General features: G+C 45.6%; 1 protein-coding gene across 1 annotated transcript; it reads left to right on the top strand.

Annotated features, from left to right (window-relative positions):
• Nucleotides 1-21: 21 nt before the first annotated feature.
• On the top strand, nt 22-14,812 carry LOC105866620 (dehydrogenase/reductase SDR family member 4). The gene is made up of 8 exons (XM_012756061.3): nt 22-300; nt 1,406-1,583; nt 5,686-5,787; nt 11,302-11,372; nt 11,467-11,518; nt 11,816-11,950; nt 12,410-12,465; nt 14,289-14,812. Exons 1-8 carry the CDS (start codon nt 170-172, stop codon nt 14,401-14,403), a joined length of 840 nt encoding a protein of 279 aa, XP_012611515.1. The 5' UTR covers nt 22-169; the 3' UTR covers nt 14,404-14,812.
• Nucleotides 14,813-14,993: the final 181 nt, after the last annotated feature.

The raw sequence follows: 14,993 nt of genomic DNA, 5'->3' as shown, positions 1-14,993 counted from the left end.
CGCCCGCGGCCGCAGGAGGCTGCCCCGCACCCAGGGCGGGAGCCAGGCGAGCAGGGGGCTGGCCGGGGAGCGGGCTGGGGAGGCGGCGTGCTCCAAGGCCTGCCCCTCGCCCTTATTTCGCTGTCACCTCCCCTGGGCGGGGTGGAACCCAGGCTGGCCGCTCTGAGCCATGCAGAAGGTGGGGCTGCTGCTAGGTCGCTCTGCGCGGGCGTGGAGGTCGGTGCGGATGGCCAGCTCCGGGGTGGCCCGCCGGGACCCGCTGGCGAATAAAGTGGCCCTCGTAACAGCCTCCACCGACGGGTGAGTGCCCAGGCCGGAGCCTCTGAAGCCCTCGCTGTCTGGAAACAGAGTGGCCTTTTGTCCTTTGCCTCTCGAGCCTCTGTCCTCAGACCTCACACGCGGCCAAAGTCTGGCCACGGAAAAAAAGGAACCACGCGGTCGGCATGAAGCCCCTCCGAGTCCCCTGGCCCCGGCCCTTCCTTTGCCAGCCCTCGTGTCACTCCTGCTTCTGTTTTTGTACCCCATCGGTCGGGTCCCCCATTGCTCTAGGCTGCCCCAATCTACCAGCCCCACCTAGCGTCTGGGAAGACCAGAAACCGTAAATCCAAGGGAATCCGGATTTGAAAAATCCTCTCCTAGCGCCTCCACCCACCATGAAAGTGTTCCCTCACCCATTTGGCCACTGGGCAAGTCCGGGAATTCCTCCGCCTTACCTAGATGAGACGCCAGAGCCCTGTGTGCCTGTTTCTGTGCAGGTCCGTACATTTTGGCCTAACCTGCCCAGCCTGTTTCTCACCCCCACACTTCTCTGTCCTGTTTCTCATTCCTACAGGACTTTGCTAGATTCTAGCTCTTCACAAATCTAAAATATAAATGTATGAGAAATGCTCATGGCTGACAATTGCAAAATGTGTAACCCTTACTCCCAGGCGAATATTTACATTTTTGACCAGCTACCCGTCCTTTCACATGCACCCCAAAACATTACTAAGGACAGGAGTTTAAGAATGATGTAGACTAGTAAAGGAGATATTTGGGGGGCAGGGGCTCTTTTGAGTGAGACCCTCAAACCACACAAGTCGCTGCTGCTGCACACCCAGCTTATTTCTTCCCCCTCAGTCCCGACAGGGTATGGGGTCTGTGAAAGGTGATGTTATTCCTGGGAACTGAGGCCAAAGGCCAATACCATAATAAAAATAAATAAATGAGTCTCAAAAACGAGCTAAGCATGTTCATCTGCATGGCAATGGCTGTGCCATTAGCCTGCTGTACACATAGTAGAGACACACGGAGATCACACAGAGGAAGAGCCAGCATCCAGGCCCTGGCAGCCTGACTCCAGATCCCATGCTCTCAACCTCCTCTCCTGTACTGGCCTTGACAGTCTGTGTCTCTGCTCCGGCAGGATCGGCTTTGCCATCGCTCGGCGCCTGGCCCAGGACGGGGCCCACGTGGTGGTCAGCAGCCGGAAGCAGCAGAACGTGGACCGGGCCGTGGCCGCGCTGCAGGGGGAGGGGCTGAGCGTGTCGGGCACCATTTGCCACGTGGGGAAGGCAGAGGACCGGGAGCGGCTGGTGGCCACGGTGAGCAGCAGGGAAATGGGCACAGAGACAGGAGGTGGAAAAGGGAGCCAGCCTGGGCCTCCTTCCCTGCTTTCCTGGATAGCAGTGGTGAAATCCAACGCAGCACTGCTAACTAAAATGTAACAGTGCCTTCTGCGTATCCACACCTCGCCACCAGCACATTTTTATTGGGTGCCTTTCTGTTATGTCGACACACTGAAGTCTGAGAATTATCCCATCCTAGTCAGAGAATCAAAAACAACTCTAGGCCGGGCATGGTGGCTCACGCCTGTAATCCTAGCACTCTGGGAGGCTGAGGCAGCCGGATTGTTTGAGCTCAGGAGTTTGAGACCAGCCTGAGCAAGAGTGAGACCCCATCTCTACTAAAAAAATAAAAAGAAATTAGCTGGACAACTAAAAATATATTGAAAAAATTAGCTGGGCATGGTGGCACATGCCTGTAGTCCCAGCTACTCGGGAGGCTGAGGCAGGAGGATCGCTTGAGCCCAGGAGTTTGAGGTTGCTATGAGCTAGGCTGACATCACAGCACTCTAGCCTGGGCAACAGAGTGAGACTCTGTCTCAAAAAAAACCAAAAACCACTCTAACACTTCAACCCTGCATCATCCCTTGGGGTACCCCCCAAAAAAACACCTGATCTTGGCTCTCAAGTAGTTTCCAGCTAATTGGACAGACGAGAAAGGTAAATACAATTTCAAAATATATGTTCCCACCTAGGAGCTAATTAACAATCTCCTATTCTTCAGCTTATAAACTGAAGAGTAGAGTCTCTGGGAACCTACAGGAGGTAACCCACCATGTTTCAACCACCTACTCTGTGCCTTTACTGTCTTCAGAGCCTTACACAGGTACTCTGACAGGTAAACCTGACAACAATCGAAGCAAGGCTAGGACTATTTTTCCTTTTTACAGAGCTGGTTCAGGTAGCTGGAGCAACTTCCCAAGGTCCCACAGCCTGTAAGGAAAGAGCTGTGATTCGTCCCAGACCCACCAAACTCCTTGGCTGCCTACAGACTACCAGGCACTTCCCCATTAGTATGTAGGGTCAAGGCCTTAGATGCCCATTTGGACTTTAGTCTCAAAGAAAGTGTCTAAGCCAATGTCAGAGTTGGTACTTGACACCAACCTTCCAGCTCCACAAGAAAACATGACCCAGCCAGCACCAGAGGCTCCTCTTCCCCTAAAGCTCAGGGCACACAGTTTATTCCAGGGTGGAAAGGAGAATCTACCCAAGAATGGAAAGTACAGGATCATGCTAACAGATCGGAAGGCTGGCAGAAAAGGAGGACCTTAAATAATAGTAGAGAGTGATATGGCAGATGGTATAGGGTAATCTCATTTTTAAGAAACCGTTTGGAAAATGCTCAAATGTGCATTGGAAAGAGCCAGATGTGAATCCAAGAAGGTTACCTTGCCTGGCATAGGCTGCTAGACAGAACCTAAGATTGGGGCCTTGATCCTGAGGGTGGAAGGAGCCATTTGGGAGCCTGGGCCAATGATTGGCCAGCCATATGAAATGTACACAGCAATTTAATGTCAAAAGTCCTGCTGGGAAAATATCCTCTGGCCCCCACCAGGTCCACCTAACAGGTTATGCACCCCTGACCTAGAAGTGGGGCTTGAGCTAGACCTTGATGAGTGGGTAGGAATGGACGGGTGGAGTAGAGTTGAGCGAGGTTCCAGTGACCCTACAAAATGAGCAGACAGCCAAGGAGGGACTGAAGGAGAGAGGGGGACACTGTCAGTCCACAGCAGAGAACACAGGTTTTGGGAGTACTGGTGGGAAATGGGCAACATGGGAAAGATTGGGGACAGAGGTCTCCATGACCTCCCAGGGGAGTTCAGACATTCTCATAGGGATAAGAAGCCAAGTGAGGTTTTGAGCAAGATAAAAATGGTTATTAAGGAAGAATAATCTGGCCCTGGTAGGAAGGAGAGAGAGAGAGAAGACACCCAGCCAAGGACATCAGGGAGGAAGTTATTGCTGTCATCCAGGTCTAGAGCAGGGTGATGGGACCAGAAAGGATGTGCCCAAGAGACCTTTCATAGGAACCAAACACAATGGTGTGGTGAGTAGAAACCAGATTAGCCATTTCTCTACTTGGTCATGCTTTTTCTAAAAAATTTATGACTATCAGAACACAGACTAAACAACTCCTGCCCACTTTAGTGTAATCACACAATTCACAGCAAGACTGTGTCATAGGTACCTTTCTCAGTCATCTTTTATGGTTCACTGTCTTTGTTCAGTCAAAACCCAGCCTCCTCCCCTTTCTGTGCTGACAGGCCTGGAAGGAGAGGGTACCGGGATGCACAGCAGAATGCAGAAGGTCTCGAGTGATTCTGGGTCAATCCACCGTCTTCTCCCCACCCCCAACACACACGCACACAACACAGCACACATCGCTTTCTGACTTATTCTGCACTTTTCTAGTCACAAGTCTATCGGCAGGACTTACACAGAGCCAAGACAGGTGACTGGGGCTTTGTGCCAGCACATCAAAATATAGAGGGCGCAAGAAAGTATTAATATGGGTTTTAAAAGATTATGCGACTTTAAATTTTGTTGGGTTTACATGTTGACAGCCCAGGCATTCCTTCAGCAGTGTGGAAACAACTGAGCTTAGCACCTAGTTAACAAGAATAATTAGTTAAAATGGGAAGCTAGCAGATGGTGTACATTGTTAATAACACCCCTCTGTATGCCAAATCTAAAGCACAAAGTTGATCGAGGGCCCATTTAGTACTATTTGCCCAAGGCATCAAAATTGCCAGTTCTGAGCAAATGCAAAGTCTAGCTTCATAGTGGCTTAGTATTGAAAACCCTTGTCGGCAGATTCTGCTTGGCCATTCATTGCTCAAGCATACACCTTTACTACCTACTTATAACTTATTAAGGAGGTGAGATGTTGCCTCTCTTGTCTTTCCCAGTTTAAATCTGTTTCTGCCTTGAATTGTAGGTCAAAAAAGAGAAAGAGAGCCGGTCGCGGTGGCGGGCGCCTGTAATCCCAACTAATTGGGAGGCTGAGATGGGGAGGATCACTTGAGCCCAGGAGTTCTGGGCTGTAGTGCTCTATGCCGATCGAGTGTCCACACTAAGTTCGGCATCAATATGGTGACCTCCCGGGAGCAGAGGACCACCAGGTTGCCTAAGGAGGAGTGAACCGGCCCAGGTCGGAAACAGAGCAGGTCAAAACTCCCGTGCTGATCAGTAGTGGGATCGCGCCTGTGAATAGCCACTGCACTCCAGCCTGGGCAACATAGTGAGACCCCGTCTTTAAAAAAAAAAAAGAGGGAGAAAGAAAATGACATCATAACCCAGTGTGGTATCTTCCAAGCTGGTATCTTCGCCCATCATGGCTCTGCTAGGCAGCCAGTTTCAGAACAACTCAGACTCACATTCAGAGGGTTTTTTTAATTATCTCCATGCTACAAAGTAGGAGACTGACCTCAGTTCTGCCATTACCAACTAGCTTTGTGCCCTGAGCAAATCGGGTCACCTTTCCCAAACACGCTATGAGCAGGCCTCCTGCTCTTAGCTGCCCCCAGTGTGTCATTACTGAGCTCTATGACCTTGAGAAATAAACTTCCCTGACCTTCAGCTTCAACGCCTCCACCATGAGGACATTAGGGTAGATGATCTCAAAGGCCCCTCCCAGTGGTAACATTCTTTCGGTCTGTTTAAACCAGTTTCTCTATTCAAGCAAATGTGGACAGGTTAACTTTGAGATAATGGTAACTCATTCCAGGAGGACTGGACAGTGAGCACTTGGAGAAATGGGGCTGCAACTAAGTACGAAAAGAGAAGGGGGTCTAGAAATAGATTTTGAGGTGAGAGTTGAAAACATGAGAATGAAGGAGCTCCCCAAAGGGAAGGTAGAAAGAAAAGAACAAAGGGTCAGAGACAAAAGACTGCAAAAGAAATAAGACAACCTTCAATGGTTAGCAGCAGAGCTTAGGGAGAGCTTTGGAGAGAAAATGTTTTTTAAAAAAGATGTCATTTTGATGACTGTTCCTAAGAAGGAATTTTTATCAACATAGATAAACAAACGCACCTCCCTTACTTACTGCAGCCCTGGTCCAGACCTCCCTCCTCTCTCTAGGCTGTGAAACTTCATGGAGGTATTGATATCCTGGTCTCCAATGCTGCCGTCAGCCCTTTCTTTGGAAACCTAATGGACGCCACTGAGGAGGTGTGGGACAAGGTGAGAGGGGATTAAAACAACAGGGGCGGGCCTCAGAAAACATTCAGCACAAACTCAGTCTGCTTTTAGAATGCGTTTGTCAAGTGCAATGTAAACGTGAGGAATCTTTGCAGTGTGCCACGCACCTGGAGCACACCTGGTAAAGGGCAGGTGGGGGGTGGCTTCTTCTATCCCTGCCCTTCTCTTTCCTTTCTGCTGCTCCCAGTTCTGTCTTCTTCCATCTGCTCTTTGCTAGCCGCCTTCTGCTTCCCTCCCCAGCCCTCTTCCCCAGCATGCTCTTCTTCCTGGTTGATTTCCAGCAGAGACATGGCAGCTGATATGCCAACATCTAAGACACTTAAACTTACACACCCACTTGGCCCCTTTTCAGCTGCCAAAAAAGGATAATTTTTCATTAGCCAAGACATCTTCATGGCTGCTAGTTAAGTGAAATACCAATTCTTGTGAAATGACCAAAGTTGCTACTTCATAACATACAGCCTTTGAAAAGACCTGTGCTCTTTTCTTCTTAACTGCAGTGCCAAGAAAATCTGAGATCTAGATGTCTAAATTCAAGTGCTGGAATATTGGTTTCTATGTGAAAGTGTATAATTACATTATATTCATAATATATTTCATATACCTACATTTTTAAATTATAAAGCCCTAATGAAAATATTTCTCTTTGTTTACTAAGATTAATATTCCCACATAATTTGGAAACGTTAAATTTTTTATGATTTCCCATGGTTTTGCTTTTTACTCTGATGTCATCGATAATTTCTCAACACTAAAGTTTAAACATATAAAAATATTATAATTTATCAGTGTTTCACACACATAAAGACCAAACTGCCAAAATGTTCTTCCATGAGCCAGTTTCTGATTCTGATATACTTTAACGTAGAGAACCATTTTTCATGAATAGTCTAAATAGAGACCACATGAAAATCAGGGTTTTTTTTGTTTTTTGGGGTAGGGGGACAGAGTCTCACTCTGTTGCCCAGGCTAGAGTGCCGTGGCATCAGCCTAGCTCACAGCAACCTCAAACTCCTGGGCTCAAGTGATCCTCCTGCCTCAGCTTCCCAAGTAGCTGGGACTGCAGGCATGCACCACCATGCCTGGCTAATTTTTTCTATATATATTTTTAGTTGGCCAGTTAATTTCTTTCTATTTTTAGTAGAGACAGGGTCTCACTCTTGCCCAGGCTGATTTCGAACTCCTGACCTTGAGTGATCCACCCGCCTTGGCCTGAAAATCAGTTTTAAACAAAGTATAGACATACCTTAGAAGTATCTTCAGTTCAAGTCCAAATAGCTGAAATAAAGTGAATATTGCAATAAAGCAAGTCATACAAATTTTTGGTATCCTGGTACATATAAAAGTTATATTTACATTATGCTTTAGTCTATTAAGTGTGCAATGGTATTATGTCTAAAAAACATTGTCCATACATTAATTTAGAAATACTTTATTTTTACGAAATGCTAACGATCATCTGAAACTTCAGCACATCATAATCTTTTTCCTGATGGAGGGGTCTTTCCACAATGTTGACAGCTGCTGACTGATTGCTGAAGATTGAAGTGGCTGTGTCAATATATTCAAATAAGACAACAATGAAGTTTGCCACATAGATTGACTCTTCCCTTCACTAAAGATTTCTCTGTATCATGCAGTGCTGTTTGATAGCACTTTACCTACAGTAGAACTTCTTTCAAACTTGGAGTAAATTCTCTCAAACCTTGCCACTGCTTTATCAACCCAGTCTATGTAATATTCTAAATCCCATATTGCCATTTCAACAATGTTCATAGAATCTTCACCAGGAGTAGATTCCATCATAAGAAACTACTTTCTGGCCAGGTGCGATGCCTCACGCCTATAATCTTAGCACTCTGGTAGGCCGAGGAGGGCAGATTGCTTGAGGTCAGGAGTTCAAAACCAGCCTGAGCAAGAGCGAGACCCCGTCTCTACTATAAATAGAAAGAAATTAATTGGCCAACTAATATATATAGAAAAAAATTAGCCGGGCATGGTGGCACATGCCTGTAGTCCCAGCTACTCAGGAGGCTGAGGCAGGAGGATTGCTTGAGCCCAGGAGTTTGAGGTTGCTGTGAGCTAGGCTGACGCCACGGCACTCACTCTAGCCTGGGCAACAAAGCGAGACTGTCTCGAAAGAAAGAAAGAAAGAAAGAAAGAAAGAAAGAAAGAAAGAAAGAAAGAAAGAAAGAAAGAAAGAAAGAAAGAAAGAAAGAAAGAAAGAAAGAAAGAAAGAAAGAAAGAAAGAAAGAAAGAAAGAAAGAAAGAAAGAAAGAAAGAAAGAAAGAAAGAAAGAAAGAAAGAAAGAAAGAAAAGAAAGAAAGAAAGAAAGAAAGAAAGAAAGAAAGAAAGAAAGAAAGAAAGAAAGAAAGAAAGAAAGAAAGAAAGAAAGAAAGAAAGAAAGAAAGAAAGAAAGAAAGAAAGAAAGAAAGAAAGAAAGAAAGAAAGAAAGAAAGAAAGAAAGAAAGAAAGAAAGAAAGAAAGAAAGAAAGAAAGAAAGAAAGAAAGAAAGAAAGAAAGAAAGAAAGAAAGAAAGAAAGAAACTACTTTCTTTGCTCATCCAACAAGAAGCAACTCCTCATCCATTCCAGTTTTATCATGAGATTGCAGCAATTCAGTCACATCTTCAGGCTCCACTTCTCATTCTAATTCTCTTGCTTTTTCCACCACATCTGCAGTTACTTCCCTCTACTGAAGCCATCCACGAAGGTTGGAATCAACTTATTCTACACTCCTGTTCATGTTGATGTTTTGTCTTCCTCCCATGAACACAAATGTTCTAAATGGCATCTAGAATAGTGAATCCTTTCCAGAAGGTTTTCAATTGACTTTGCCCCAGATCCATTAGAGGAATCTTTATGGCAGGTATAGCCCTATGAAATGTATTTCTTAAACTAAAAACATTTGAAAGTCAAAATTGCTCCTTGACCCATGGGCTGCAGAATGCATGTTGTGTTAGCAGCCATGAAAACAACATTCATCTCTTTGCACATCTCCACTAGAGCTCTTGGGTGACCAGGTGTACTTTCAGTGAGCAGTAATCTTTTGAAAGGAATCTTTTTTTCTGAGCAGTAGCTCTCAACAGTCAGCTTAAAATATTCAGTAAATCATGGTGTAAACAGATGTGCTGTTATCCAGGCTTTGTTGCTCCACTGATAGAGCACAGAGTAGATTTAGCATAATTCTTAAGGGCCTTAGGATTTTCAGAATGGTAAATGAGCACTGGCTTCCACTTAAAGTCACCAGTTGCATTAGTCCTGTCCTTTGGAGTTTTTTTGGAAGCCAGGCCTTGACTTCTCCTCTCTAGCTATGAAAGTCCTAGATGGCATCTTTTTCCATAGAAGCTGTTTTTTCTACATTAAAAATCTGTTGTTTAGTGTAGCCACCTTCATTAATTATCTTAGCCAGATCTTCCAGATAACCTGATACAACTTCTACATCAGCACTTGCCGCTTCACCTTGCACTTTTATGTTATGGATGTGCCTTCTCTCCTTAAACCTTATGAACCAACCTCTCCTAGCTTCCAACTTTTCTTCTGCAGCTTCCTTACCTCTCTCAGACTTCAAAGAATTGAAGAGAGTTAGGGCTTTGCTCTGGATTAGGCTTTGGCTTAAGAGAATGTTGTGACTGATTTGATCTTCTGTCCAGACCACTAAAGTTTCCTCCATATCAGTAATAAGGCTGTTTTGCTTTCTTATCATTTATATGCTCACTGGAGTAGCACTTTTAATTTTCTTCAAGAACTTTTCCTTTGCATTCACAACTCGGCAAGAGTTTGGTGCAAGAGGCCTAGCTTTCAATCTGTCTTAGCTTTCAACATGCTTTCCTAACTAGGTTTAATCATTTCTAGCTTTTGATTTAAAATGAAAGGTCTGCAACTTTTCCTTTGCATTCACAACTCGGCAAGAGTTTGGTGCAAGAGGCCTAGCTTTCAATCTGTCTTAGCTTTCAACATGCTTTCCTAACTAGGTTTAGTCATTTCTAGCTTTTGATTTAAAATGAGAGGTCTGCAACTCTTATTTCACTTAGAGACCATTGTAGGGTTGTGAACTGGCCCGATTTCAATATTGTTGTCTCAGGGAATAGGAAGGCCAGAGGAGAGGGAGAGAGACAGGGCAATGGCTGGTTGGTGGAACAGTCAGAACACATACAACATTTATCAATTAAATTTGTCATTTTATATTGGCACGGTTTGTGTCACCCTAAAACAATTACAATAAAAACATCAAATATCACTAATCACAGATAACTATAACAGATATAATGAAAAAGTTTAAAATATTGAGAGAATTATCAAAATAAGACACAAAGTGACCACATGCTGTTAGAAAAATGGTTCCAACAGACTTTCTCAATGCAGGTTTGCCACATACCTCCAATTTGCAAAAAACACTATATCTGCAAAGTATAATAAAACAAGGTATGCCTGTAATTTTTCTTTTGAGTTTACATTTTTCAAAATATTAACATATATCAAATCTAAATGCTATGGTTGATCCTTGATTGAACCCTGGATTTTTTTTAAAAAAGGACATTTCAGGGACAACTAAGGAAATTTTATTATGGACAACATGTTAGATAAAATCATCATCAATATTAAACTTCTCAGGTGTGGCAATGGATTGTGGTTGTATAAAAGAATATCTTTGTTCTTTGGAAATGTGTGCTAGAGTAGTAGTTAGGGATAGAGCATTGTGAAGTTTGCAACTTACTTTCAATGGTGCATTTTTAAAAAATGTGTAGGTATAATACATAGAGAAGGCAAATGGGGCAGAATATAAAGGATATCTGGATTTTCATTGTACTTCTATTTCCCCTTTTCTGTAAGACTGAAATTTTTTAGATAAGAAGTTGTCTGGAATGTAAGCAGGGGTCGCAGGTCTGCTTTAATTCTGGATGTGGGTTTGATGGTAGCCTATGCCCCAGCTGCCCCAGAGCTGCTTCCACATCACCCCACGCTCCAGTAATGTCCAGCCAGAAAGTCCAGCCTGGAAGGCCCAGAGCAGCTCCCTCCCTAAGTTCAGAAGCCAAAGAAGTTCTGGAGCAACCCAAGTGCCCGAGGACAGGCCACGTGTTCCCTGAGGAGCTTGGCCCCCTCCAGGGCAGGTCGGGGAGGTGGTTAATTCCAGGCTCTCCCTACTCTGAAGAAATGCAGAAAACCCAGCTCAAATCCAAGGCATCCTTATGTGTTTAGGCTTATTCTGGGCCAAATCCTATTTGGCCGGTTAGGACACAAGATGAACCAGGCTCCATTTTTTCATCTGAACCTAATGTATCTAGCTGAACAGCAGGTGAGAGCTGCTTCTCCCTGAACCCTGGATTCATCCCGGTAAGGCCCAGGTAGACCACCACTAAGATCTGCATCAGCTCTAACTAACAGGAGCCCGCTATAAATCATCATCGCCATGCCTCCTCAACGCTCTTCCCTCCTCAATGCTCTTCCCTCCTCAACGCTCTTCCCTCATGCTGTTTCCTTCTTCTCTTGGCTCCAGATTCTGGACATTAATGTGAAGGCCGCAGCCCTGATGACGAAGGTGGTGGTGCCGGAAATGGAGAAACGAGGGTACAGACAGTGAGGGCAAGCCGGGGGGAGATGGGGCCCAGGGGCTAGGGAATATCGCCATCTGGGGAGAAGGTCAGCTCTCTTCTTTTTCCAGAGGCGGCTCAGTGGTGATCGTGGCCTCCATAGCAGCCTTCAATCCATTTCCTGTAAGAACCCTTTTGTCTGCCACTTCCACCCCATTCTCCATCTCACATCTTCCCACCCCTCCAGTGACCCAAAGCAGCTTGTGTCCCTTTTTAGAATCACACCACCAAGACCCTTCCCACAATAGATGCCTTGCCACCATGACCCCGGGGAGGGGAGGTTTATCCACATGGCAATTTCCTAACTGTGACCCTCCCTTACAGGAGATACCCTATTGACCGCTGTACCTTTATGTCAAATAATAAAAACCAAGAATGACCTAGAAACTATGCTTCTAACCCATTCTCTTCTTTCCCCAGGGCCTGGGCCCTTACAATGTTAGTAAAACAGCCTTGCTGGGTCTCACCAAGAACCTGGCCATAGAGCTGGCCCCAAGGAACATTCGGGTGAACTGCCTGGCACCTGGACTTATCAAGACTAGCTTCAGCAGTGTGGTGAGGAAGGGGAGCCCTGCACCCCACTGGGACCCCATCTTGGATGGGGAAGCCCAATACCTGACTCCTAAGCTCCCATCCACACCATCCCCACACACACACACGCAGGACTTTCCCATGTTCCCTCTCTGTCCCAGCTGCTCTACCCAGAGCAGACTCCTTCACTCCTTTCCTGAGATGGAGGGTGGACACTGAGGAATTCAGACTCTACTCTCACTGTTTCCTATCTCCTTAAGTGGGTGAGAATTGGAGAGATGCAGTGAAATGCCTCGTGAAGTGAATGAAATGGAAAAGGGCAGTGGAGAGAGCTGGGAGCCAGGGAAATACAAAAGTGAAACGGGAAGGGGAATCTCTCTCTCCATTCTTCCTCTCAGTTGATGTGAGGATGGGCAGTTTCTTCTCTCTCTGTCCCTCCGTTTCCCCTTCTTGCATATAAAGAGATTTCCTTTCTTCCTGCAGTTCTGGATGGACAAGGCAAAAGAGGAAAGCATGAAAGAAACCCTTCGGATAAGAAGGTAAGGTTGTCATAGGGGCAGGGTAGGAGGAACGAAGATGGAAAGGTGTGGTCCCTAACACAGCCCACGGCTCACTGTCTCAGTCCCACAGACAACATGGGCATGCTCTCCTCTGCCTCCCAGACTTCACAAATTCATAAACACTTTATCACTGCAGTGGCCTGGGCAGCAAGTCTGCTTCCATTGCAGATGGCACACACACAGAGGTGTCTGGCGCTCAGCAGAGCAAAGCTCTTGGGAAAAGCCCTGACTCCTCTCTCCACCTGGGTGTTTGCCTCCACCGCTGGGCATCTGTGGCGACCAAAAGCAAAACCATGCTTTTTTAGTTCCCCTTGAATAAAGAGTCATGTTTTCAAGGCTCAGGTAGATGATCCTACAATCCAAATAAAAGGAACGCAGAGCTTTTCTCAGCCCCAAACTCTGCCTGACTAAGAAAGTTACTCTCTTGCCCAGTAAGCTGGCTGAACTGCCTGGCTGCCTTTCCTCTCCATTCTCTGCCTTTCTCCACCTTCTGGTTTCTGAGTACTCTCTTGGTCTTTAGCTTCTGCATCTTGTCCCCTCAAGGATAAATGTCAGCAAAACCTAAACCCTTACTGGTCCAAACATCCCAGAGTCTGAAATCCTCCCAAAGCCATTCTGATGTCACGCATGAACCATAGGCCTAGTTCACAACTCATTAATAAGTGTGGGTATTGTCATCCTAGAGCCCCAGTGAATGATCTAGACCCATATTATAGATACACATTAGAATCACCTGGGAAACTTTTTAAACTGCAGAGGCTCAGGCTCCACTCCTAAAGATTCTGCAGTTGGTCCAAGGTGGGCCCTGGGCATGTTTTTGTTTTTGTTTTTTTAAAGTCTCTCAAATGCTTGCAAGGTGCAGCTAGGATGGAGAACCACTAATTCAGGCCCTCTGAGTTACTCACTCTACCCACCTGTACAGCATTCTATGACAGTCAGATTCAAGTGTTCCCTAACTATGAAAACAATAAGAATTAGCACATTTTGACGGAATGAACCTGGCTTTAAGGGACAAATATATTATAGATTCAAAAAGTCATCTGTAAATTGAACTTTTACAAATGGAATCATTTTAAACACAGCATTTACTGTCACACAGACCCTCTGACACTTGAGTCATATGCACACATGTGAAACAAATTTTTGTGAAGTATAAAATAATTGGTCACCTTTTTATCTATATAACTTTGGATTTTGGTATCCTGAGCTCTCTAATAAACAGTGTGTCTCTATATTATTTGAACACTATATATAATGGTTTGTATAGAGTACAGTATGTTTATACTAAATTATATCAGCTTATCCTCATGGTAACCCTATTTGATAGGTAGGAAACTTGTACACTGGTCCTGAAAAATCATCTGATAATTCTCTTTTTTTTTTTTTTTTTGGAACAGAGTCTCACTCTGTTGCCCAGGCTAGAGTGCTGTAGTGTCAGCCTAGCTCACAGCAACCTCAAACTCCTGGGCTCAAACAACCCTCCTGCCTCAGCCTCCCAAGTAGCTGGAACTACAAGCATGTGCCACTATGCCCGGCTAATTTTTTGTATATATATTTTACTTGGCCAATTAATTTCCTTCTATTTTTTAGTAGAGATGGGGTCTTGCTCTTGCTCAGCCTGGTCTCGAACTCCTGAGCTCAAACGATCCACCCGCCTCGGCCTCCCAGAGTGCTAGGATTACAGGCATGAGCCACCGACCGGCCTGATAATTGTTGATTAAGCAAATTTCATTCCTGTGAGCCAGGTGAGGGGCCTGACCTATTTGATTTTTACTCCCTTCTTTGTTTCTCCTATTCCCCAGGATAGGCACGCCAGAGGAGTGTGCAGGCATCGTGTCTTTCATGTGCTCTGAAGATGCCAGCTACATCACTGGGGAGACAGTGGTGGTGGGTGGAGGAACCCCATCCCGCCTCTGAGGACCTGGAGACAGCCCACAGGGTAGAGGTGGGCTCCAGCTCTTGGGTGCTGTTCCAGCATTCATTCTGGCCTCTCCAACCTCTGCTTATCATACTGCTCACCTCGCAAAATCAGTCTGCCCTGTGACAAGATCCAGCCTTCCCTGCAGTCCAGACCCTGCAAGATAGGGTCTTAGGACGATTCCCACTGTTACTATGGCCTTGAATAAAGGCTTCCCCTGGGAACACAGGGCAGACTTGCTGAGAAGGCTGAGTCTACCTTGGCAAAGACCAATTTTTTTTTTTTCTGGGCCTTGGGGGAATTGGGAAGATGGGGAAAGAAGGAACCTGGAGTGGAAGGAGCAGGGTTAGAAATTAACAACTTGCAAATGAGGTGCAAATAAAATGCAGATGATTGCATTGCTTTGAATCAATGTGTTCATTTCTCAGTGTAGGGTGCTCAGCTGAGCAGAGAGCAAAAGTCTGGGCAGGCTGGATCTCTGGATCCCCCTATCCCTCCTCCCTGTCTCCAGGACCTGAGCGTGATGCTCAGGGGTGCAGGTGAGGTTTCTGCAGAGCTGCCAGCTGAGAGGAGGTGGCATAGGAACTCC

The sequence above is a fragment of the Microcebus murinus genome, chromosome 6, assembly GCF_040939455.1.
Source record: "Microcebus murinus isolate Inina chromosome 6, M.murinus_Inina_mat1.0, whole genome shotgun sequence".
Classification (NCBI taxonomy): domain Eukaryota; kingdom Metazoa; phylum Chordata; class Mammalia; order Primates; family Cheirogaleidae; genus Microcebus; species Microcebus murinus.
The sequence above is the reverse complement of the archived record's forward strand: the minus strand, read 5'-3'. Positions and strand labels throughout refer to the sequence as shown.

Excerpts from the sequence above, each read along its gene's own strand:
- LOC105866620 (XM_012756061.3), top strand. The coding sequence starts at position 170 with ATGCAGAAGGTGGGGCTGCTGCTAGGTCGCTCTGCGCGGGCGTGGAGG. Across the intron at positions 11,373-11,466 it reads CCGGAAATGGAGAAACGAGG|AGGCGGCTCAGTGGTGATCG; the intron begins GTACAGACAGTG and ends TTCTTTTTCCAG. Across the intron at positions 11,519-11,815 it reads CAGCCTTCAATCCATTTCCT|GGCCTGGGCCCTTACAATGT; the intron begins GTAAGAACCCTT and ends TTCTTTCCCCAG.